The sequence below is a fragment of the Vipera ursinii genome (assembly GCF_947247035.1).
Source record: "Vipera ursinii genome assembly, chromosome: 6".
Taxonomy (NCBI): domain Eukaryota; kingdom Metazoa; phylum Chordata; class Lepidosauria; order Squamata; family Viperidae; genus Vipera; species Vipera ursinii.
In genome coordinates, this window is record NC_139515.1 from 6,793,133 (window position 1) to 6,817,962 (window position 24,830).

The following is a 24,830-nucleotide window of genomic DNA, read 5'->3' on the forward strand; positions in this document are numbered from 1 at the left end:
TTTCCAGGATGGCTTCGCGGGCCGCATGAAACCACTTCGCGGGCCGCATCCGGCCCCCGGGCCTTGTGTTTGACATGTCTGCAGTAGATAGATAGATAGGCAGGCAGGCAGGCAGGCAGGTGCGTGGATAGATTGGTGGGGAGATAGATAGGTGAGGGGAGAGCGAGAGAGATTTAGCCAATGATCGCTAAATAAATGGCTCTTGTGAAAGAAATGTATGTCAGGCACAAAGAATCAGCCCCGTTCGTAGGGTTGCAGCATAGAAGATTTCTTCAAGCTTATTCCAAAGAATCTGGTCAACTAAAGTTCAACACAAAATTGTTGCCAGACAGGGGTCAACGGAATTCAAGAGGGGTTGGACTTGGAGCGCATGTGGAAACAGAATGACCCTAAACTGCTCAACTTCACTCTCAGCTCTGCCTGATCTTCTCTTACAATTTATCTGCAATTGGAAGCCATTCGGGGACCTTTGCCAGGAAATGAAAAAAAAAAGTCAAATTATAACATATGGAGTTGATGATTGTTAAAAATAAAAAAAATAAAGAGATGTTTTTCCCCTTTTGGGGAGAAAATGGACACTGGATTACATGTTGAACTAAGAGCTGAATGTGTTTCTTATATCCTTGGAAGAAGAAGTGGGAAGTCATTCTTCGTACATATTTTCCTTTCTTCTTCTTTATACCTTTCTGCCCCTCTATTCCTACCTTCCTTTTTGCTCTTTATCTCTCTTCCTGATTATTAGCTTTTGCTAGTTTTTATTTCTACATCTTTTTTTAAAAAAAAATTACTAGAATTATAATACACGCTCCTCTAATTGGTTTTTAATAGTTATCAAATGAACATTGCTGGCTTTTCAGACAATGCTAAATGAAAACATGGTGAAAAGCTGTTCGTAAACAAAAATTGGACAGAAGAATTAGAAATTAAGAGTGACAAAACATGCCACTTGTTATATAATCAGGACTTTAAAAATATCTATTGAAATGCAGATGTGCACACATTAAAGTTGCATTCCGTGCTCTTTGGGATGGAAAACAATAAAGGGTGAACAAATAGAAGCCCCATTAAATTCAACGCTTCTAACCAAATAACCCTGCAGAAGAACCAAAATTTATGAAGCCATTTCTCAAATTTGAGGCCAAGAAATTATGGTGTGTGTGTTGGGGGGGAAAATGCATGTGTCTTAGAAGTGAGCAGTCTGAGTGTGGTGAAAGGATTGTGAACTGGCATTCATAAGTGTACTGGAGAAACCCACAAAAGAACACTGTGTATACCAAAGTACTTTTATGTAAAGGCCAACCCAGCTGATCATTGCATCAAAGAAGGATCAGCTTTGTCCCAACCGCATTCTAGAAGATGGTTGCATTTAGTTCAGAGAGACCTGGATTCCAAAGTAGCTAATTCTGAAATAAATCTGGACCAGTCACTGTTTCTTAATCCTAGCTTGTCACAAAGGAGTGATCAAATAGGATGTAGGCATCTCGTCTGCTGTAGCTTTCTTGGAGAAACATTGATATGTCGCCATAATAAGCAAGCCATATGCAATGTACAGCCTTGATATGATATACGCACCTATGAAATCCCACTCAAAAGAGGAAATGCAGCATGGTGGATTCTAACGTTCTCTCAATGTATTAATGGTCTTTGTTGTTCTCATTGTTTTACATTGTTTTTAAGATTTTCATTGTAATATATATGTTTCGGAATTGTGAGCTTCCCTGAGTTCTTTGCTGAAATGGACAGCTACAGAAATCAGTTAGAGATGGAGATAGATAGATAGATAGATAGATAGATAGATAGATAGATAGATAGATAGATAGATAGATAGATAGATAGATAGATAGACAAAAGAAAGAAAGAAAGAAAGAAAGAAAGAAAGAAAGAAAGAAAGAAAGAAAGAAAGAAAGAAAGAAAGAAAGAAAGAAAGAACTCTTGCCCACTGCCAGGAGTTCAATCCTGACCAGCTCAAGGTTGACTCAGCCTTCCAAGGTTGGTAAAATGAGGACCCAGATTGTTGGGGGGCAACATGCTGATGCTGTAAACCACTTAGAGGGGGCTGTAAAGCACCCTGAAGCGGTATATAAGTCTAAATGCTATTGCTATTACTAAACTCTCATAATTTCTTAGGTTCTTTTTTAAAAAACAAAAACAAAACACAAACTTTTAAATAATTGCATAAGATGACAAGATGGTATTCTAAAAACAGTGAAAAGGGAATTTGGGGTTGACTACAGAGTTTAATTGTAACTCTTCCTAAATCTCTCTCTTCCCTGATCACATAGTCTGCATTTTTTTCTTAAAACAGCCACCCCCTCTACAAAAACAGAATATATCCAATTAATAAGAAAGAAAATAAATCAAGGCTAAAGCTGCAAAGCCTGAAACCTGGAAGGCATTTGTATGATATGTTACAATATTCCCCCCTGTCTAGGAGGAGAAAATATAACTTTGAATTAATTTTGTACATACCTTCTTAAATCCTGAATGTTTTTATCCCACATAGAGCAAGTCAAGCCGAACCGTGTCTGGGCTAAATTGCCCATATAATTCGTCCCATTTCCTCGGAAACAATCTGTGTGTTTTGGATTAAAAGAAAAACCAGGTCAAGGTTGTTAAAGAGTAACTATTGTGTGATCACTTGCTCCCATTTGAGACAAAGCAATTCTTTCTAGATCTTCCTTAAGTCAAGTTAAGAAAAATCTTCCATTTGGGTCCAGTCCAAGCTGGGAACAATCAAAATGGCGACTGCTTTAGAAAGAAGGTTTCAGTTTATTGAAGAGCACAGTCAGACAGAAATGTGGCTCTGAGATAGCTGACCACATGGAGGAGAGTGATGGGTTTTTATGCCTTCTGGGGCTCTTGAGGTTGGTTCCCTGTTCCTGTTTGAGGCTTTGTATTTCCTGTGTTATGTACTTTGACCTGAGTCTGAGGGTGCCCTTTTGGTATTGGTGGGTTAATCCTATTATGTCTCCTGCCCTTAAAATTTGGGTGGGGGATATGCAGATTTTAGGGGTCTTTGTCTTCTTAATTTCTAGCTTCGTTTCTCCAACTTTCCTGGATGGATTATTGAATTTGCATTTCTAAAAGCTGACTTTTCTGCTTGGGGGAGAGGGGCTGGGACTGGTTTCTGTCCTTTTTTTTTTTTAAAGATCTTCTCCGTTATTTCTTTGGGGAAATATATTCTGCCTTTTTAATGTTCCCCCAAATATTTATTTCTCTGGATGCTTCCCACAGGCGCTAGCACTGCCCTGTTTGCGTTGTGCTTGCTCGTGGCCCCGTTTGTGCGTGTGCACCTGCACACACGTAAAATGCTTCCCCCTCCCTTTCCCTCCCGTCAGCCAACCGAGAAAGGTTGGAGATCTCTGATATAGAGTATACCATGCAAGTTAATACAACATAGATTAATACAGATCAGTGGGATACTTTAATAGGAAATATGAACTGATGTGTAAAATTCCATGGGAGGATGGGTACAAGACAGGTCAGAATAACAGTGTAATAGCGTTGGAAGGGACCTTGGAGGTCTTCTAGTCCAACCCCCTGCTCAGGCAGGAGATCTTATACTATTGCAGACAAATAACTGTCCAATCACTTCTTGAAAACGTCTAGTGTTGGAGCATTCACCGCTTCTGGAGGCAAGCCATTCCACTGATTAATTGTTCTCACTGTCAGGAAGTATCTCCTTGGTTCTATAATCACGTATTCCACATTTGATGACTCCGAATATGTTATGTGTCTCCACAGGAGGAGACTGTATTTTACATGGCACATAAAAACCAGCCAATTCTGATCATTCCTGCTGCATTTCTGATGACCCATTTACAAGTCAACGCAAGGCAACCTCTGATGCTGCAGTGTCCAACTCCTTAAACCTGCATCTTTGTCCCTGTCATGTTAGATGCATTAGTTTTATATAAAATATAAAACATAGAATAATAGGGTTGGAAGGGACCTTGGAGGTCTTCTAGTCCAACCCCCTATACCACCCTGGACAAATGGTGATCAAATCTCTTCTTAAAAACCTCCGGTGTTGCAGCACCTGAAACTTCTGGAGGCAAGTCGTTCCACTGATTAATTGTTCTAATGGATGAATAGGTTTGAAGCTCAAAAAACATGTCTCAAGATGTAAATAATAATAATAATAATAATAATAATAATAATAATAATAATAATAATAACAACAACAACAACAACAACAACAATAACATTAATAATAATAATAATAATAATAATAATAATAATAATAATAATAATAATTATTATTATTATTATTATTATTATTATTATTATTATTATTATTATTTAATTTCTATACCGCCCTTCTCCCGAAGGACTCAGGGTGGTGTACAGGGCAATAAATACAATAAAAATACAATGTACAAAAGTTAAGAAAGAATTAAATAATGTAGCCCAATTACAATAAAAATTAATAAAATTAATATTAAAATACCCCACACCCATCAGACCAGGCTGGCTTGTTCAAATAAGTAAGTTTTTATGTCACGGCGGAAGGAGCGAAGGTCAGGAGCCATCCGGAGCTCAACCGGTAAACGGTTCCAAAGGTCTGGCGTGCCCACAGAGAACGCCCTCCCCCTGGGGGCCGCCAGTCGACACGCTTTGACCGACGGCACCCTGAGGAGGCCCTCTCTGTGGGAGCGCACTGGACGAAGGGAAGTTGATGCCAGCAGCAGGTGCTCCCGTAGGTAATCCAGACCCATGCCATTTAGGGCTTTATAGGTCATTACCAGCACCTTGAATCTCACCCAGAGGGCAACCGGAAGCCAATGCAGCTCGCGGAGTAGAGGTGCTACATGGGAGTATCGGGAAACCCCCACCACCACTTGCGCGGCTGCATTCTGCACCAGCTGAAGCCTCCGAGTAGTCCTCAAGGGCAGCCCCATGTAGAGAGCATTGCAGTAGTCTAAACGAGAGGTCACGAGCGCATGAGTGACTGTACGCAAGGCATCCCGGTCCAGATAGGGCCGCAACTGGCACACCAGGCGAACTTGGGCGAAGGCCCCCCTAGTCACAGCTCCTATATGATCTTCTAAGGAGAGCTGTGAATCTAGGAGGACACCCAAATAAGTAATCCAGGAATAAATAAGTGCCTTCTTCCTGCCATCTCCTGCAGATGTACTAGAGATGTTTTAGTTTAAATGGTAATTTGTTGACTGTGAACCTGACAAGGTCAGCCAATGCATTAATGTATTTGAAATCTGCCAAGATATCTCAGCACTGTGGTTTATATCCAGATGTTCTCAGCACACTGCAGCAGTTTGTGGGAGCGCCTTTGCTTATTTGCTAAAACCCAGAGACCACCAGCTAGATAAAAGCAAAAGATCCCTTGAGTCAACTTTGGCTCTTGGTGACTTTATAGGCAGGTCTACGAAGCTTTCTTGGCATCATTCCAGAAGTGATTTACCCATGCCTTCTTCCACATTTTTCTTTCAAAAAACAACATTAGTTTGGGATTTTCAGGTCTCTCCTGAAAGTACCGAGGTCTAATCCTGCTTAACTTTTTGAACATCAGTCAAGGTTTGGGTCGATGCTGCCATCAGCTATGACTACAAAATAAAAACTTTATAAAGTTTCTCAAACTTGGGAACTTGAAGCATTCCTCAGGATGCTGGCTGGGAAATTCTTGGAGCTAAGATCTGCACCTCTTAAAGTAGATGAACACTGTCTTCCTTTCTCTGCTGGAATAGGACATCTCATCAAGGCCAACTCACCACAGGCAACAACTGAATTCAATAATTCGATTTAATTATTTAAAATAATAATAATTATTTTTTTTAGTTTTTGTCTCTCCTTTGGCATCCTTTCCTTAATGACCTAGTCCACCATTTCTTTGATCCTATGGCAAATTGGCCATGGTGTGTTGTCCCTCAGTGAGTTGACCACGGCAGGTTGGCCATAATGTCTTGACCATGGCAAGTTGGCTGTTGGTCTACCCTTCCTGCCATTCAATTGTTGATGGACATTGCTTGTCAAATATATTGCGATTTCCCTCTTCCATAATATTTAGATATATAGAAATATATGCATATAGAAAACTTGCTTATAAAGTCAGCTAGAGTCAGACATGACTGAGTGGTTAGAACAAGAACAAGAGATGTATACATTCACATTGACACAGAGTAAATTTCTCAGGATAACCTACAGCTATAGGAGCTTGTAAAAGTCTTCTGTGCAATTCTCACCACGGTAGCTTTCTGATAACAGTTAAACCAAGATAACCTTTGATGGCATCTTGCTGAGTCTCTCAGCCGGAACAATTACAGCACCTACTGAACCATTTGCTAAATTCCTGACATTTATCCCTGTCATCCTACATCTAGTAGCAGTCTCTAAAATTTTCCAGCAGGGCTGTATAGATCACAGATTTTATCAGAGGACTACTACGTTTATTTCCAGCCAGCTGAGGATCAATGAACCCAAGAGAAAAATGTTTAGTAGAAAGCAAAGCCATTTGTAATCTACTACTTATTAAGTGATCGAGAATCAGAAACACATTCATCGACACAAAATATAGATAAGCAGAGGTCCAGAAAAGGAGGTGAATATCAAAATTAACACTAGACCAACAGTCCATCAGTAAACAATACCTGAATTAAGGAACTAGCAATACAGACAAACTATCAAACAATAGGTAAAGGTAAAGGTTCCCCCGCACATGCGAGCTAGTTGTTTCCGACTCTAGGGGCCGGTGCTCATCTCCGTTTCAAAGCCGAAGAGCCAGCACTTGTCCAAGGACATCTCCGTGGTCATGTGGCTGGCATGACTAGACGCCAAAGGCGCACGGAACGCTGTTACCTTCCCACCGTAGTGGTCCCTATTTTTCTACTTCCATTTTTTACATGCTTTCGAACTGCTAGGTTGGCAGAAGCTGGGACGAGTAACAGGCGCTCACTCTGTTACACGGCACTGGGGATTCAACCCGCCAAACTGCCGACCTTCTGATCGACAAGCTCAGCGTCCTAATCCACTGAGCCACCGCGTCCCTTATCAAACAATAAACAACAGCCTAATTAAGGAATCACCAAGAACCACCAACATGACACTGGTATATTAACCAAGACCAAACCCCACCCCCTTCTAGCACTGATGGTGTTTCCTAGTTGGGTCATGAAATGTCCGCAAGAAAACCACGAATATCAGAGACCATTCAGTATCCCACAAAATATTCCCAGCTCCTGGAATCATTCATCGTATGATTCAGCTCTAGACCCTTTATGATCTTTGTTGCTCCTCTCTGCACTCTTTCTAGGGTGTCAGTGTCTTTTAGAATAGAATAGAGCTGGAAGGGACCTTGGAGGTCTTCTAGTCCAGCCCCCAGCTCAAGCAGGAGAACCTATACCATTTCAGATAAGTAACTGTTTAGTTTCTCCTTAAAAACCTCCAGTGATGGAGCACCCACAACCTCTGAAGGCAAAGCTGTTCCACTGGTTAATTGTCCTCACTGTTAGGAAGTTTCTCCTTAATTCCAGGTTGCTTCTCTCCTTGATTAGTTTCTAGCCATTTTCTGGCATCATGTATCTTTTCTGTATAACATATCAAATACTGAAGCATCTGCCAAGAAGCAACACATTGTCAAAAACACAACACAACACAACACATTGTCAAAAACACAACACAACACAACAATTTTGTGAATGCGTCAGCTTAGCTACAATATTATGTACCTTTTTCCTACCAGCCATCGTACTTAACCAGATCTCTATCACGCTCCAAGGATCACTTCAGGGTAGATTATCACAATCCTCGGTATATTATTTTAAACTTTCCTTATCTAGGTAGCAGGTGTTACCTTTTTCAGTGGATGTGTTGCATTTCGGGATTTGGGAACAATCTCCAATCCGAATATTTGGATTAGTCGTAAAACACCAGGGCACCTCAGCTCCGTCTGGATTTCGGCAATAGTTCTCTCTCAAATCCCTGAGGGGGGAAAAATAATAATAAGAGGATGATAAATGTGCTAACGTATGTCTGGCAAACTGCTGCGTTTCTCCCACAATAAGGAAGAAAACGTGCTTGATAACGGTGTCACTAACTCGATTCTGCCAAAAAGTGAATGTGTTAAAACAACAATAGCAAGCGTGCATACACACACACACACACAGAGCTACACAGCTAGTAAAATTATTTCAATTTATAGTAGTATGGGCTTTGGCAACATTGACAGAAATAATTCCATTTCACATGTTCATTACCAGAAACTGCCCAAGATGCTTTTTAAATATTTATTTTCTGTCCAAGGTCTAACTCTTAATAGATGAGGATTTTATTTATTTTTATTTGCTTGTATCCCACTGTTATTAGTTTTTACAAATAACTCAAGGTGGTGAACGCATCCAATATTCTTCCACCAACTGTTTTCCTCACAACAACCACCCTGTGAGGTAGGCTGGGCTGAGAAAGAGAGGGATAGGCCCAAGGTCACTTATATGGCTAAGGCGGGACTAGAACTCACTGTCTTCTGTGATTGGCCCAAATCCATCCAGCTGGCTTTCATGACTAAGGCGAGACTAGAACTCACAGTCTCCTCTGATTGGCCCAAAATCACCTAGCTGGCTTTCATGGCTAAGGTGGGACTAGAACTCACAGTCTCCTATGATTGGCCCAAAGCTATCCAGTTGGTTTTCATGGCTAAGGTGGGACTAGAATTCAACATCTCCTTGTGATTGGCCCCAAATCACCCAGATGGCTTTCAGGCCTTGGGAAGGACTAGAACTCAGGGTGTCCTAACTTTTAGCCTGGTGCCTTCACCACTAGACCAAACTGGCTTTATAAAATAGCTATATCAGTCTCCCTTTAATTCTTTGTCAGCAATCCAAATTTATTGTGTGTGTGTGTGTGTGTGTGTGTGTTTGTGTTTGTGTGTTTGTGTGTGTGTAAACTATGAAAGATATATTAGACAAACCAAAGGAAAAGAAGGATCTACATAGCATAATGAGGCACAGCGAACAACTAAATGCCAAAAGGAGTTCAAATAAAATAAAATAAATAAAATAAAATGACTTTAATGACTCTATTTGTGAAATGCAAGGAAGCGTGGGATCACTCATAACTCTCAGATGGCCACCATCAAATGGCTTGCTACTTTGTCCCCTGAACTTCATGAGGGCAAGTAGTCCTTGACTGATGATGACAACTGGGGGTAGACAACCTTGGCTCTTTTATGACTCGTGGACTTCAGCTCCGAGAATTCCTGAGCCAGGAGTTGAAGTCCATGAGTCATAAAAGAGCCAAGGTTGCCTACCCCTGGGCTAGAATTTCCATGGCTAGGAAAAGGCAGTTGAGAGAGTCTCACCCAATTTGATAACCTGTTTTGCCACAGGTTGGAACAAATTAATGCAGTTGTTAAGTGAATCGCGTATTTGTTCAGCGAATCTGACTTCCTTAATGAATTTTCTTATGGGAAGCCAGCTGGAAAGGATCCCAGGATCACATGACCCTGGGATGCTGCAACCATCATACATAGGATGCCCATTACCAAATGCCTGAATTTTGATCATGTGACCTTAGACGTGCTGCAACGGTTTAGTTCAAGGACTGGCCATAAATTACTTTTTCATACCTTCAAATAATTGCTAAATGAATGGATGTCAAGCCAACGACTACCTATTTTCTCCCCAAATATCCAGTCTCTCAGATCCAATGCTGCGTTGCATTGCTTGATATGTCTATGTGCAAGAACACAAGTGAGCCGTCAACCGAGGAGACCCAAACTCATTGCAGTGAACAAGGACACACATTCAATTTCACAGCTACTAAGATTGTCAGCCGAGCAGGTACAAAAACAGTCAGGGAAGAGATTGAAGCCTGGGAAACGGGTCCCTCATCAGTCAACAGGAGTGCTGATTTACCACCAGCTTATCAGGTGCTTAGGAGCTGAGGGCTTGGCAGCACAAGGAAACAGCAGCCAATTGCCAGCTATCACCAGACCAATCAACCAATAGGAAGGCACCCACATCAGTACAACTCACAGAACAGCCCAAAGCACATATTCCATGTCTACATATGTTTTCAAGATAACCAGCACTAGGAATCGAGGCCAGAACAACAGCATCTTAAGAACCAGTATTATACTAATTTGGGGCTTATTGCAAAGGCTTCCTTACAAATCTCAACCACATCTGAAACCCATTATTAACGCCAGATTTAATACACTACCAAAATAAGCTCCCACCTATTGTTCTGAATGGATGTTGGTATGATATAATCAGCCCCTGAGTTTTTGTCACTAATTTAATTAGGAAACTGGACCCTATCGTACAGAATATATGCCTTCAGAAACTTTATCCATGTGTTCCCACTGCAGCTGAGTATCTGATCTTTGGGGAATCTCCTTAAAACAAACTTTCTGCTTATATTAAAGTTATACCCCTCTGGAAAAACGCAAATATGACTGTCCATTTATTCCCCCCCCCACCGAGTTCAGTACAGTAGAGCTTTTCATTTTGAAAGACTGTTTGGTCATCACTCAGGACAACGGTCAAGAATAAAATGGGCCCACATGAGCCTGTTTCCAACATTACATCTCCCCATCTGCATTTTTGAAGAAATTGTAAGAGAAAATCCCTCAAGACTGGAAGTCCTCAGATCCTGTCAGCTTTCAACACTTTAAGTGTTGACTGACTATTCAAGTTTGATTTTTCTTAATTTAGATGCCTGAGGCATTTTTGTAACATGCTAGGAAAACACAGTATCATCAAAAGGACACAGAAATTGAGAGCGAGATTGTAGAGTTATGCCACTATTTTTGCTAAACTGCGGTCCAAAATAATATTTTGAAGTTTCTAAGGGCGCCCAAGAGACAGGTTACAGGAACCAGGCCCTAATTCCTTTCTTGCATGGTTCCAAAAGGTTTCTGGGGGAAAAAAAGGATTTATAGGGGATACCCCCCATACTAATAAATACAATGTATGAAATTTGGCTTACTATTATAAGGAGGAGAAACTCTCACAGATTTGTTTATGCTTTTACTTGAAGGCAAAGCGTTAGACACACTTGGCTGAACTCTTGAATTTGCTCACTCCAATCCTTCGTGATTGATTGAAGCAGGACATTGTTTGGAGTAAAAACCCAGAAGATTGCAATGAGACTTTTAAACCCTGGTTTCTTTGCACATTTAATCTGAAAGTAAGGTCTACAGAAACCCATGGAATTTACTGAGCAGAGCAGAACCCAGTGAAAAAGGATTACATGTTGAGACCTGAACACAGGGCTCTATAACTCCTCATTTTATTCCTGCATGCAAAGACCAACAGTCCAAAATCCAGACTTTCAATTTCTAAGAAAGCCTCCTCTTTACGGTGTGAATTACTTCCTCAAACCAATCTCAACTCCTGCTGACTCTTGATGTTTTCTTGGCAACCGGTACCGTCCAGTCATTTTGTCTTTTTTTAAAAAATTTTTTTTCCTAATCTCACCTATAATTCAAATTTTCCCGGTGGTCCTTCAGTCAAGTATTAACCAGATCTGATCATGTTTCGCTTTCTTAGGATCAGTCCAGGTTGAACAAGTTTTATCACTTGTTCTGGATACTTTTAATAATTATATTTTACAGTTCTACATTTTGAAAACTTGCACAAACTACCTTTGGAACCCATTCACAAAACCAACCAAGCTGAGTTCCAGGATACAAAAACAAAAGTTTATAGTAAATACTATGGTTGGATCACTGTTGTATCCAGTGTTGTTTACAGTTGTGTACAGTGGTTTATTAACATCAATTAATGGAGGAGGAGGAGGAGGAGGAGGAGGAAGAGGAGGAGGAGGAGGAGGAGGAGGAGGAGAATATCAGAATACCAGACAAGAGAGAATACAGCAGGAGGAGGAGGAGGAGGAGGAGGAGGAGGAGGAGGAGGAGGAGGAGGAGGAGGAGGAGAATATCAGAATACCAGACAAGAGAGAATACAGCAGGAGGAGGAGGAGGAGGAGAAGAGGAGGAGGAGGAGGAGGAGGAGGAGGAGGAGAATATCAGAATACCAGACAAGAGAGAATACAGCAGGAGGAGGAGGAGGAGGAGGAGAAGAAGAAGAAGAAGAAGAAGAAGAAGAAGAAGAAGAAGAAGAAGAAGAAGAAGAAGAAGAAGAAGAAGAAGAAGAAAAAGAAGGAGGAGGAGGAGGAGGAGGAGAATATCAGAATACCAGACGAGAGAATACAGCAGGAGGAGGAGGAGGAGGAGGAGGAGGAGGAGGAGGAGGAGGAGGAGAAAAAGAAGAAGGAGGAGGAGGAGGAGGAGGAGGAGGAGAACATCAGAATACCAGACAAGAGAGAATACAGCAGGAGGAGGAGGAGGAGGAGGAGGAGGAGGAGGAGGAGGAGGAGGAGGAGGAGGAGGAGGAGAAGAAGAAGAAGAAGAAGAAGAAGAAGAAGAAGAAGAAGAAGAAGAAGAAGAAGAAGAAGAAGAAGAAGAAGTGTTCTTATTGACATGTAATGTTTTGAATAGTGATTTTTTTTCTCCCCTATTTTCCTTTAGTGTGAAATGAAGCAATTTTTACTATTGTTGTTGGACCTAAAGTGGTGTCTTCCTGCTCTCAGCATTTCTGAGCTGGCAGAAGTGAAGATAATTGCAAATAGACTTTCAGCTAGGTTTTTTTTTCTTTTTTCTTAAGAGAACAGTAGCCTACAGAAGAGATGAAAAAATCAGTGAGACGAGTTGATTTGTAACTGCTTTTTTTTTTTTAAAGTCTTCCTACATAGAAAAGTAGGAAACCACGTTGGTCGCAGAGTAAAATGTAAGAAATGAGTATAATAGACCAATAATGAATATATTGATGCAAACAAAAAAAGCCCACCAAAGAAAAAGTGCGTTTCTGTGCCAGCCATTAAAAAGGAACAAACAGGGACAGCTTAGGTTTCTGTGAATGAGCATACACTGAAGACTTAACACCATACTTCCAGCTTTTCTTTTCTTTTTTAATGTAGAAACATACAAAATTCTAGAAACAGGCAACAGTTTGTCCATCCGGTTTCCACCAGACCAATTTTCGAAAGGTTGCATACCAGCCAGGATTGATTCCAACTCAAAAGTCCTTGTCTCCCACATTCCAACTGCCGGTTGTTTCCATTTCCATCTTCCATCTGCGGTGTGTAATCTTCCAAATGCAAATGAGTTTTGCATTTCAAAGAATGGACAAAGAGTTCCAGCTGTCAGGGACATCTCTCCCCTTGATAAAAGCGCATCCAGAAGAGTGGCTTTCAATTTCACCATGGCTGCTAATTCCACTGTATTCAGCCTGGTTGGTGACGAGGTCTGGAGTAGCTGACCAGCATTTGGATAGCATGTTCCATGGAAGAACAAGAAGATTCAAATGGAAGCCAAGTTGTAACTATCACGTCCTAAGATCTTCACTGGGGACGTAGACTAAAGGCCACAATGTTAAATTGTGCATCCTGTTCTGTACCAGCCTACTACCGGCCCTGCAGAAAAGGCAGGGACAACCCCTTTACAAAACGGCAAGAGGCTGGAACTAAGCCTGCCAAATTTATTAACATAAAACAGAGCAAACACGAACCATGAAACAGGAGCTATTCAAATGGTTGCCTTCAGCAAACCAGCCCTCCCACGCATTCCCCTTTTATACAGTTCAAGGCGTGGCTTCTCTCTGCCTCCTTCCGAGGTGCTCCATTGCCTTCCTCTGTTTACTCCTGCTTGACTGCCTCCTGCGTCGGGCGTCCTTGAACAGGGCCAGCTGTGGGTCATCTTCATCCACGCTGTCAGGCTCACACAGCTGGGTTTGCATCATAACCAGATGGGAGGGGCCTGGCTGAGGGCTCTGCGGAGCCTCAAGGCTACCCTCAGCAACCTCTCCAACACCCCCTTCCTCCTCCTCTGAATCGTTTGACCCAACTGCCGAACCCACAGGCTGACCCTGAATCACAACACATCCTGGTGGGAAAAAGAAACAAAAGCACAATATGTCTTGGCTAAATTTTACCAGATTATGTGAAACTCGAATTAAAAATACTAGAACTGGCTAGCGTTGATGATGTTGCCTAGTCGGGTGATGAAATGTCTGCCAGGAAACTACCAAGCTCAGAGAGCATCAAGGAGCCCACAGTTCAACCCTGAGCTATAAATATTTTCTTTTATTGAGAGCGGAACATCTCCATCTTTTCCATTCTGGAGCTCCAATGGCGTCATGTTTCTAATTCTGGCTCACAATGGATGATGGGATGAGTGCCTTCACTCATCCTTGTGTTTCTGCGGGCGTTCACACCACAACCATCATCTTTTATTTTCCATCAGAACCAGATTCTAAGAGTTAAGTTGACAATTAAATGGGACCACAGCTGATCAAGCTGAGGAAAGAATTCATACAGCAGGGCCCATAGTTAATCCACATCTTTACACACGATTTGTGTAAAAATCAATACAAAATGGAGCATCCCCTGGTGAACAAGTAGAATTTCTCATCACACTACAGCACTCATAATAAAATAAATAAATAAAATTGTGGGGTCCTTGATACTCTCTGAGCTTGGAGGTTTCCCTGCAGATGTTTCATTTCCAGGAGTGATGATGTTACCTAGATGGGTAATGAAACATCTGCAGGAAAACAACCAAGCTCAGAGAGCACCAAGGATGTGACTGTTCAACCTTGAGCTACAAATATTCTCTTCTCCTGGTCAGAGTAAAATTGCCTTTGCCAAAGAAGCACATAACACATTAAGCCTCACTTACCCTCAAACAAGATTCTGGTCATTGGGAAGTCCTGCTGAAGATTGAAGATACAGAGAGTGAATCCTTTCACAAGAAGCAGCCGATCAATTTAAGTAATGAAGAACAAAGAGCTTCAGAAGATCGTGGTTCCATACAACAAGAGCTTCTAGAACAGCAGCAATCCTAATTAGGAGGGGAAGAGTTGATGGTAGGGCTTGGACTGTTTCAACCAATTTATGTACAGGTGAACAGATGTGACAGAATGAGGTTTCCTTCAGGTCAACTAAGCAGCCGGTGATGGGGGAAGGCAAAGCTGCACCTTCTCCCAAAATACAGAAAGATGGAGAAGAGATGTCCAAGATCAGGAAAAAGAAACATAACTCTTGTGTACAGTTCTCCCAGCTGTAGTCAACTGTAGGAATGTTGGTCCAAATATCTGCACATACATACAGCCACCATATTCCTATTGACAGGACAGAGAGGCATGGTGACCTAGTGGTGAAGACCCTTGCCTCCCACTTGGAAGGTTGAGAGTTCAGTCCTAGGTAGATGTTTCTCTATCAGGGCACAAAGAAAAAAAAATCTGCTGCGAACTCCATGTAGGTGTCAGGAAGGGCATCCAGCCAGTAAATGATCAGCTCCATCCGGTCACCCCAACTCTACCCGAAATTAAGGGGATTACAGGGTTGTAAAAAGGGAATTTTATTGCCATTTGCAAGACATACCTATAAGAATTCATCTGCTCAGAGAACGTGTCAGAAATGGATACAGAGAACCCAACACATTTCTGCCAATATTATTGCCCCACCCCAAATGAGACACAAAGGCTGCAAACTGGATGTCACACAAATCCATCAGCCTGGAACGCTACATAAGAAAGAACCGTGGATCCTCTCCACAACAGATACAACACTAGAGAGAATTTATTTCTTACGGCAAAAATGACATGCAAACTTGTTGGTTTTGTTTCCCAGGGTCGGAAGCATCAAAGTGGTTCTGTGGCAAAAGGATTTGCCAGTGATATCAATGTTGCACCGAGGACACCCAACGGAGGGCACCTTTCATGTCCCCGTGAAGTTGCCCACCAAAGTGGTGCCCATTAATCTACTCGCAGTCGCCCGCTTTCGAATTGCTGGATTGGCAGGAGCTGGAACGTGTGATGGCAGGTGACCCCATCTCACGGCAGCAACAGGTTTCAAACACGACATGCCCGCCAATTGGCAGCCAAGCATTCTAACCTTGGGAGCCACCGTGTTCTTTATGTCAACTTGTTAAAGAGGTGTGATGGCAAACAATTCCAAAAGACATAATACCACTAATTTCTGCCCTTGGATCAGAAACCTTAAAGATTGCTCTCCATATGGTGGTCAACCAGTCTTCCCTTACTCGTGTTACTCAAGTGGGGGACTCACTTGCACTTAAAGTTCTCCCGCGTGAAGTTATGTTGGTGAGGCACCTGAGAGTCCCAGCGCTGGCATTCAATCCCACTCCAGATGGTGTTCACGGTACCCCGGTAGCCTTCTCCTTGTCCTTGAATGCACTCCGTTGTTTCGATTACCGCCGAGGAGCTGCGCACCACATTCTGAGCTAGAAAAAGAGAACGGGACAATGATTGTTTCTTTCTGAAAACTTTCTGGATGCAAAGAGATAGACTGTTAGAACTTTCCATCATTCTTGCAACTCCGATGCAACAAATTTAAGATCTCCTGGAGAAAAAGAAGACAACCCTTAAAAACAGAGAGGAAGTTTCAGGATCTATTCTGGATCAGACACCAGGACCAGAGGTTTAGTCTTCTTAAAGTCCGTTCTCAGAGAACTTCTTTCCAGTGGAATGGATATAGTACAGAGAAGTTGTTCGATTCTGCAACATTGTCCTGGGACACATATATTTGCTTCCATTCATGAGAAAGAATTATTTTGTTGGAGCAAATCAAAATATAAATTAAATTAACGTCCTTCTCCAAATTGGTGTCTTCCAGGAATTTAGGATTTTAGCTCCAATAATTTTTGGAAAGTTCAGGAAATATGCGAACTAGTATAGGGACTTAAGTCTAAATACATCTGAAGGGCATGAAGTGGTCGAAAGTTGGTCTTAAGCAGGGGTAGGCAACCTTGGCTCTTTTACAACTCGTGGACTTCAACTCCCAGAATTCCTGAGCCAGCCAAAGTTGCCTACTGAGCCAGCCAAGGTTGCCTACCCCTGGTCTAAAGCTTTACTTTTCCCAACAATAACTCATAAATCATCGATAGACATAGCTAGCCATGATTATCCAAATACAGGTAGTCCTTGACTTATAACAGTTGATTTAGTGACCACTCAAACTTACAATGGCACTGGGAAAAGTGACTTATGACCCTATTTCACACTTATGACCATTGCAGCATCCCCATGGTCACATGATCAAAATTCAGATGCTTGGCAACTGACTCATGTCTATGACCGTTGCAGTGTCCCAGGATCACGCGATCCCCTTTTATGACCTTCTGACAAGCAAAGTCAAGGGGAAGGCCAGAGTCACTTCACAACCACGTTACTAACTTAGCAGTTGCAATGATTCACATAACAACAATGTTAAGCAAAGTGTTTGTTACCGGATTTTAGCAATAGCACTTAGACTTCCCGGTGCTTCACAGCCCTCTCTGAGCAGTTTACAGAGTCAGCATGTTGCCCCCAACACTCTAGGTCCTCATCCTTGGAAGGACGGAAGGCTGAGTCTACCTTGAGATGGTCAGGATCGAACTGCTGGCAGTTAGAATGCAGAGCTAGGCTGCAATGTTGCATTCTCACCACTGCACCACCACGGCACTCTTTTATAACTTTGTCTGCCACAGTTTTAAGCAAATCACTGTAATTGTTAAATGAATCCTACAAGCATAAACGGCATCCAGCTGCCCCCATTGATTTAGCCTGTGGGGCTCTGACTGGGAAGGTCAAAAACGGTGATTACATGACCCAAAGACACTGTAATTAATTTTTAATTTAATTTTAATTCCATTTATATCCCGCCCTTCTCCGAAGACTCAGGGCAGCTTACAAGCTTAGCAGTAGCCTTCATTCTATGTATATGCCTGCTTATTAGGGCTTTCACACACACCCCAAGCGGCATTATTAGAAAGTCAGCTTAATTGCCCCCAACAATCTGGGTCCTCATTTTACCTACCTCGGAAGGATGGGAGGCTGAGTCAACCTTGAGCCTGGTGGGACTCGAACCTGCACTAATGGCAGGCAGCTGGTGTTACTTAAAGAGGCATTAGCCCACTGCTCCACCAAGGCTCTCTCACTGTAAACATTGTAAATACATATCAGTTGTGAAGCACCCAAATTTTGTGACCGAGGCGATGATGCAACAATTGAGGACCCGTCATAAGTCTTGTTTTTTTTTCTTGTGTCATTGTAACTTTGAATGGTCCTTAAATCAGAGGCCCCCAAGCTTTTGGGAACCAGGGACCGGTTCCGTGGAGAGAGGTTTTTCCACGGACCATAGGAAGCGTGCTTTTGTGTGTTGCCTGCATCCTGTGGACGGGGCATTGCTTGTTTGTGTGGACCGATTGCTGGCATGCCGTGGCCCGGTACCAGTCCAAGGACCAGGGGTTGGGGACCCTTGCCTTAAATGAATGGTTGTAAGCGAAACTACCTTATTGCACTTCAGTTATGTAAGCCTGGCCCCTTTTTGTATATGCATCCTAACATTGCAAAGTGGTATGAAACTGAGTGGGACATGTGTGATTTTGACCCAAATGGTGGATATTTTGCACACCTCCAAACCTTCTTCTATGTCTTTTCGATTAGTTAGAACATAGAATAATAGAATTGGAAGGGACCTTGGAAGTCTTCTAGTCCAACCCCCTGCTCAGGCAGGAAAACCCTATATCATTTCAGACAAATGATTGTCCAATCTCTTCTTAAAAATATCTAGTGTTGGAGCATTCACAACGTCTGGAAGCAAGTTGTTCCACTGATTAATTGTTCTCACTGTCAGGAAATTCCTCCTTAGTTCTAAGTTGATTCTCTCTTTGTTTAGTTTCTATCCATTGTTTCTTGTCCTGCCTTCAGGTGCTTTGGAGAAGAGGTTGCCCCCACTTTTCTTTTGGGCAGCCCAGTGGTGGGATTCAAATATGTGAACAACCGGTTCTCTGTGTGGACGCTGCTTCTGGAAGTCCATTCTGGGCCTGAGCAACAAAAAATTATATACCGGTTCTGCCGAAGTGATGTGAACTGGCTGAGTCCCAGCACTGGGGCAGCCCCTCAGATATTGGAAGACCGCTATCATGTCACCCCAATGCATCTTTTCATGAAACTAGCCATGCCCAGTTCCTGTAACTGTTCTTCGTATGTTTTAGCCTCTGGTCTCCTAATCATCTTTGTTGCTCTTCTCTGCATTCTTTCCAAAGTCTTAACATCTTTTTTTTTACATTGTGGTGACCAGAATGCACTTTACACTAGTGCTACACTAGTGTTTATGTGATGATACAGAAGAAGTAATTCATAACCATCAATTGGGCGTGGGGGGGGGGGAGGGAATCAAGTACAACTAAATTTGCTGCAGAGAAGGATTACATACTCCTGTTGCTATTTTAAGGGACTGCACCGGCTCCATTCACACATATCAAGACACTTTGCAGCCTATTGATGCTTTCCTGAGGCCCAGTTTTATTTTTCCCCAAATGCATATAAATGCTTTATCATGGTGGTTTTGCATAATTTCCTGCCAAGCTTGTTCAGCCTCATTTCCTAAGGAGAGTTAATGGTAAAGAAGGATCCGTGTGCTTAAAGCTTCTGAATTCCCAACACAGTCTGCAACAGGAAGGATTAAAAATAATAATAATAATAACTCCACCTTGATTCTCAAGAGTTTCCAAGATCAACCGACTTTTAGGTGAGATCTGGGTGGGTTTTTTTTGTTTTGCCCTATATCTTTTACTTTTATTGTTAATGCTGCCACGCTGAGGGGAAATTGGCGTGCAGCTTTTGATTTTTAAGACTCCCCTCTCCTTGTCATGTCACCGAGTCCAGAAATGAACTTTGCAAAGTATCTACAAATGTCCTCTTTTTTTTTTGTCTTTCAAAACTTCTTTCCAAATTTTGAACGTCAGTAATCAAAGCCTGCTCTCTTTTTTCCCCCCCCTCGGGGATGGAACAGGGCTCCAATGACATAATGAAGGGTTTCCATTTTGACTTTTTTGACACCCCCCCATGGATGTTCCTGTCTATATCATCTGTTTCCTGATGACCTTTCATTTGAAAGTCCAACGGGACTGGTTGAGTTACTCTCCTTGTTCTTACTGAGCTTAGTTGTTTTCATTAACATCATGAGTGCTAGTAAGTAGTCGGGTCAGTTGACAGCAAACCCTGCTGCCATTACCTAGTTTGGTAATGAAACATCTGCAAGAAAACAGCCAAGCTCAGAGAGTACCAAGGATCCCTCCCCAATCTTCCTCCTCCTCCTCCTTCCTCTCTCTCTCCCACACTTCCTTCTACCACTGATGATGTTGCCTAGTTTGGTAATGAAATATTTGCAAGAAAACAGCCAAGCTCAGAGAGTACCAGGGACCCCCCCAATCTTCCTCCTCCTCCTCCTCCTCCTCCCTCCCTCCCTCCCTCCCACACTTCCTTCTACCACTGATGATGTTGCCTAGTTTGGTAATGAAATATTTGCAAGAAAACAGCCAAGCCCAGAGAGTACCAAGGACCCCCCAATCTTCCTCCTCCCTCCCTCCCTCCCACACTTCCTTCTACCACTGATGATGTTGCCTAGTTTAGTAATGAAATATTTGCAAGAAAACAGCCAAGCTCAGAGAGTACCAAGGACCCCCCAATCTTCCTCCTCCTCCTCCCTCCCTCCCTCCCACACTTCCTTCTACCACTGATGATGTTGCCTAGTTTAGTAATGAAATATTTGCAAGAAAACAGCCAAGCTCAGAGAGTACCAGGGACCCCCCAATCTTCCTCCTCCTCCTCCTTCCTCTCTCCCTCCCACACTTCCTTCTACCACTGATGATGTTGCCTAGTTTAGTAATGAAATATTTGCAAGAAAACAGCCAAGCTCAGAGAGTACCAAGGACCCCCCAATCTTCTTCCTCCCTCCCTCCCTCCCACACTTCCTTCTACCACTGATGATGTTGCCTAGTTTGGTAATGAAACATCTGCAAGAAAACAGCCAACCTCAGAGAACACCAAGGATCCCTCCCCAATCTTCCTCCTCCTCCTCCCCCCACCCTTCTTTCTAGCACCGATGATATTACCAAGTTAGGTCATGAAACGTCTGCAAGAAAACCACCAAGCTTATTTTAACCCTGAATTCTTCCAGTGCTTATGTCAGGGGTCTTCAAACTTGGCCCTTTTATTACTTGTGGACTACAATTCCCAGAATTCCTCAGACAGACATGCTGGCTGAGGAATTCTGGGAGCTGAAGTCCACAAGTCATAAAAGGGCCAAGTTTCAAGACCCCTGGCCTACATGACTCAACATGCATCACATCATAACAATCTTAATTTTTCCTTGCTTAAAGGCTGACGACAACTCGGGGGGGAAAAAGCAGCTCTACAACCCTTTACAGGAATCTAAAGACATTTCTGTGACAGAGGAATACGGGCTGCCTGAAAAGTCCTTCTCCCTGGCAACAGGCAGAGGTACAATCAGCCATAAACCCAACATGAAATATATTAGAAGGGCTTAGGGACAGATGGCCATAGTCAAAAAGAGCCTTGGTGGAGCGGTGGGCTGATGCCTCCTTAAGTAACACCAGCTGCCTGCAATTAGTGCAGGTTCGAGTCCCACCAGGCTCAAGGTTGACTCAGCCTTCCATCCTTCCGAGGTAGGTAAAATGAGGACCCAGATTGTTGGGGGCAATAAGCTGACTTTGTAATAATGCCGCTTGGGGTGTGTGTGAAAGCCCTAATAAGCAGGCATATACATAGAATGAAGGCTACTGCTAAGCACGTTGGTTTGTGCTTCTTAGATTGTAAGCCACCCTGAGTCTTCGGAGAAGGGCGGGATATAAATGGGATTTTAAAAAATAAATTGTAGCAACTCAATTGAATGAGCAGCAATGTGAAGAAAACAGCGCCTCCTTCACATATTTCAAAGAAAACCCATAGAAAGAAGTTCCACAAGGAAGTTGACACAATATGGCATTGGAGGTAACTATTTGACCAGTGGTGGGATTGAAATACCTGAACAACTGGTTCTCTTATTGGATGCAGGCCTGGGCCTCTGAGGCCTAGAACGGACTTTTGGAAGTGTCATCCATGAACTTCCGGTGGGCCGTTCTAGGCCTGGGAGGCCTCCTCCAGGCATCCGAGGCCTAGAATGGCCATCCGGAAGTGGCATCCACAAACTTCCAGTGGGCTGTTCTAGGCCTGAGAGGCCTCCTCCAGGTGTCTGAGGCCTGGAATGTCTATTCATAAGTGGCATCCATGCACTTCTGGTGGCCCGTTCTAGGCCTGGGAGGCCTCCTCCAGGCTGCCGAGGCCTAGACTGGACTTCCAGAAGCAGTGTGCATTCAGCCGGTTCTCCAAACTCAGCAAAATTTAGCTACCGGTGCCGAACTGGTGCAAACTGGCTGAATCCCACCACTGTATTTGACCATTGAGGAACAGCAACGATCTCTAAGTCCAGGCAATTTGATACAACTGGAAGTCTGACTTCAGAATGGGAACATGGAACGTCCACAGTATCAACTAAGAAAAGATGGATAGTGTTCAAGCAGAGATAACACTGACCAAAATGTAACATCAACAGTCTGCTTCCATCTTTTCTGACTAACTCATTTCATTGAAAACCATAAATGTACGTGAGCGGCATCAGAGTCATTGACTGACTAGACCAAAACAGGATTTCAGCTGGGGTGTGATAGAGGAAAAAAAGGGAAGATAAGGTGTCTATACAAGTTACATCGAAGACCACCACCACCTTATCAATTCACAATTGTGGTGTGCTAAAAGCCCACTGGGTTTGTTGAGACCTTCTGAGATGGTCTGAGATGAAGAGTTTTGATATATGCAGTTCAGCAGTCTCTTGATCCTTTCCACTCTCTTCCCTCCCCATAGTCCAATTTAAATGCTACCTCGGTCTGGCAACTCTACACATCTGACAAGGTGAGTTGCAGCTTATGAAAGATTCTGCCTTTTAACAAGGCTTGTTAGACGGGAAACGAGCTACCTGAATCCTGATTTATTTTTATTTTTATTTTATTTTTTTTGCAACCATAGATTCAAATGGTGTTTCTCATACAATGAACAGAAACTCCAATGGTAAGTAGGATGGACAGGAATTTGGACAATTCCAATAATGCGAATTGAATTGTTCTATTCTGGATATGACTCACAGAAAAAAGAAATGCTTTAAGAATTGTTATTCCAGACTGTAATGGGATGCAACACAGTCAATGCAAGTTCATTTCCAATTTCACATTTCTCAGACTGATGAATTAATGAATGAGCTCTCATTGCATGCTATCTATCTATCTATCTATCTATCTATCTATCTATCTATCTATCTCTATCTATCTATCATTTATCTATCATCTATCTATCTATCATCTTTATTTCTTTCTCTCTCACACTATCTGTCATCTACCTCTCTCTATCTCTCTATCTATATTTATTTCTCCCTCCCTCTCTCATCTATCTATATCTGTCATTTATATATCTCTATCAATTATCTATCTATCTATCTATCTATCTATCTATCTATCTATCTATCTATCTATCTATCTATTTATCTATCATCTTTATTTATTTCTCTCTCACACTATCTGTCATCTACCTCTATCTATCTATCTATCTATCTATCTATCTATCTATCTATCTATCTATCTATCTATCTATCTATCTATCATCTTTATTTATTTCTCTCTCACACTATCTGTCATCTACCTCTATCTATCTATCTATCTATCTATCTATCTATCTATCTATCTATCTATCTATCTATCTATCATCTTTATTTATTTCTCTCTCACACTATCTGTCATCTACCTCTATCTATCTATCTATCTATCTATCTATCTATCTATCTATCTATCTATCTATCTATCTATATCCTGTCTATATCCATTTCTTCTTATTTCTCTCTCTCATCCAATTTATATGCCACCACAATTGCAGGATGCTTGCCAGCCAATAAAAAAAAGAAAATTTAATTTAAAAGCATATAAAAGTCTAGATAGTGGATGAGGCAGCACCTTGAGATAGCAGAATAGAAGAGAAAGAACTAGAAAAATCACCAAATGCAAAGACCCACAAATAGAAGTAGAACAATTGTGGCAAAAGAAGGCCAGGATAGTACAATAGCAATAGCCACCTTGGATGCAATCCCAAAAACAACTGGAGCACCACTTGAACCCCATCGGGATTGACAAATTCGCCATTAGTCAATTGCGAAAGGCAGCTTGACTTAGAACATCTTACATCCTGTAATCAATACCTTGAACACCATCACACAACAACTGCCTCTCCTAATCCTTCGGAAGGCCTTGATAGGTGGACAAAAATACCAAACCCAGTCTAAACATCTGGTTGACTGCATGATCAACCAGAACGACACTCTTTAGAATTAGTTGCTAAAATACTGAATATTAACCAACACATTCTTCATAAGCGCAATGACCTACCATAACCTGTTCATAACACTTTTGTAGCTGCATAAAGAAGTAACATTAAAAGAGAAAAAATGCATAAAGAAGTAACATTAAAAGAGAAAAAAACATGAAGGTAATTTCGGGATCACTGTCAAAAAACCCATACTGAAACTGTTTCATATGTATTGAGTTAAAAAAAAAAAGTCTCTTAATTTGATTGGTTACCGTTTGGAAACTAAACACGGAGATACGTAATATCCAGACATCTATAAATGCAGCAGATGTTTGTGTTCCCAAGAGAAGTCTTCCAACTTGGGTTTACATGTTAACAGCTAGCATAAAAATAACACCTGTTAGACAAGGCGTGTAACAATTGCTTCTCAGATTTTTTTTACTATTATTACTATTTTTTGCTACTTCAATAACTTGTTGATAGACGGCCTTGTAAGCATTGCACAGGCGACTTGGGAAAATACAGCATTTGCTGGACAGAGGCAAACCTGAGTCGGGTCCAGCATACAAGTTTGTTCTATTTTAACAGAATAACCAAATTGGAAGGGTCCTTGGAGGCCTTCTA

At 42.0% G+C, this 24,830-nt stretch overlaps 1 protein-coding gene across 1 annotated transcript in view; it reads right to left on the reverse strand.

Annotated features, from left to right (window-relative positions):
* HGF (hepatocyte growth factor) overlaps nt 1-24,830 on the reverse strand; it is a gene marked incomplete at its 5' end in the record, with an annotated part of 73,459 nt that overhangs the window by 14,100 nt on the left and 34,529 nt on the right. Inside the window, 4 exons of the mRNA XM_083366622.1 lie at nt 2,470-2,572; nt 7,808-7,935; nt 16,084-16,258; nt 21,228-21,286. Of these exons, the coding sequence (XP_083222748.1) occupies nt 2,470-2,572; nt 7,808-7,935; nt 16,084-16,258; nt 21,228-21,286 (465 nt within the window). The remainder of the gene's footprint in view (nt 1-2,469; nt 2,573-7,807; nt 7,936-16,083; nt 16,259-21,227; nt 21,287-24,830) is intronic.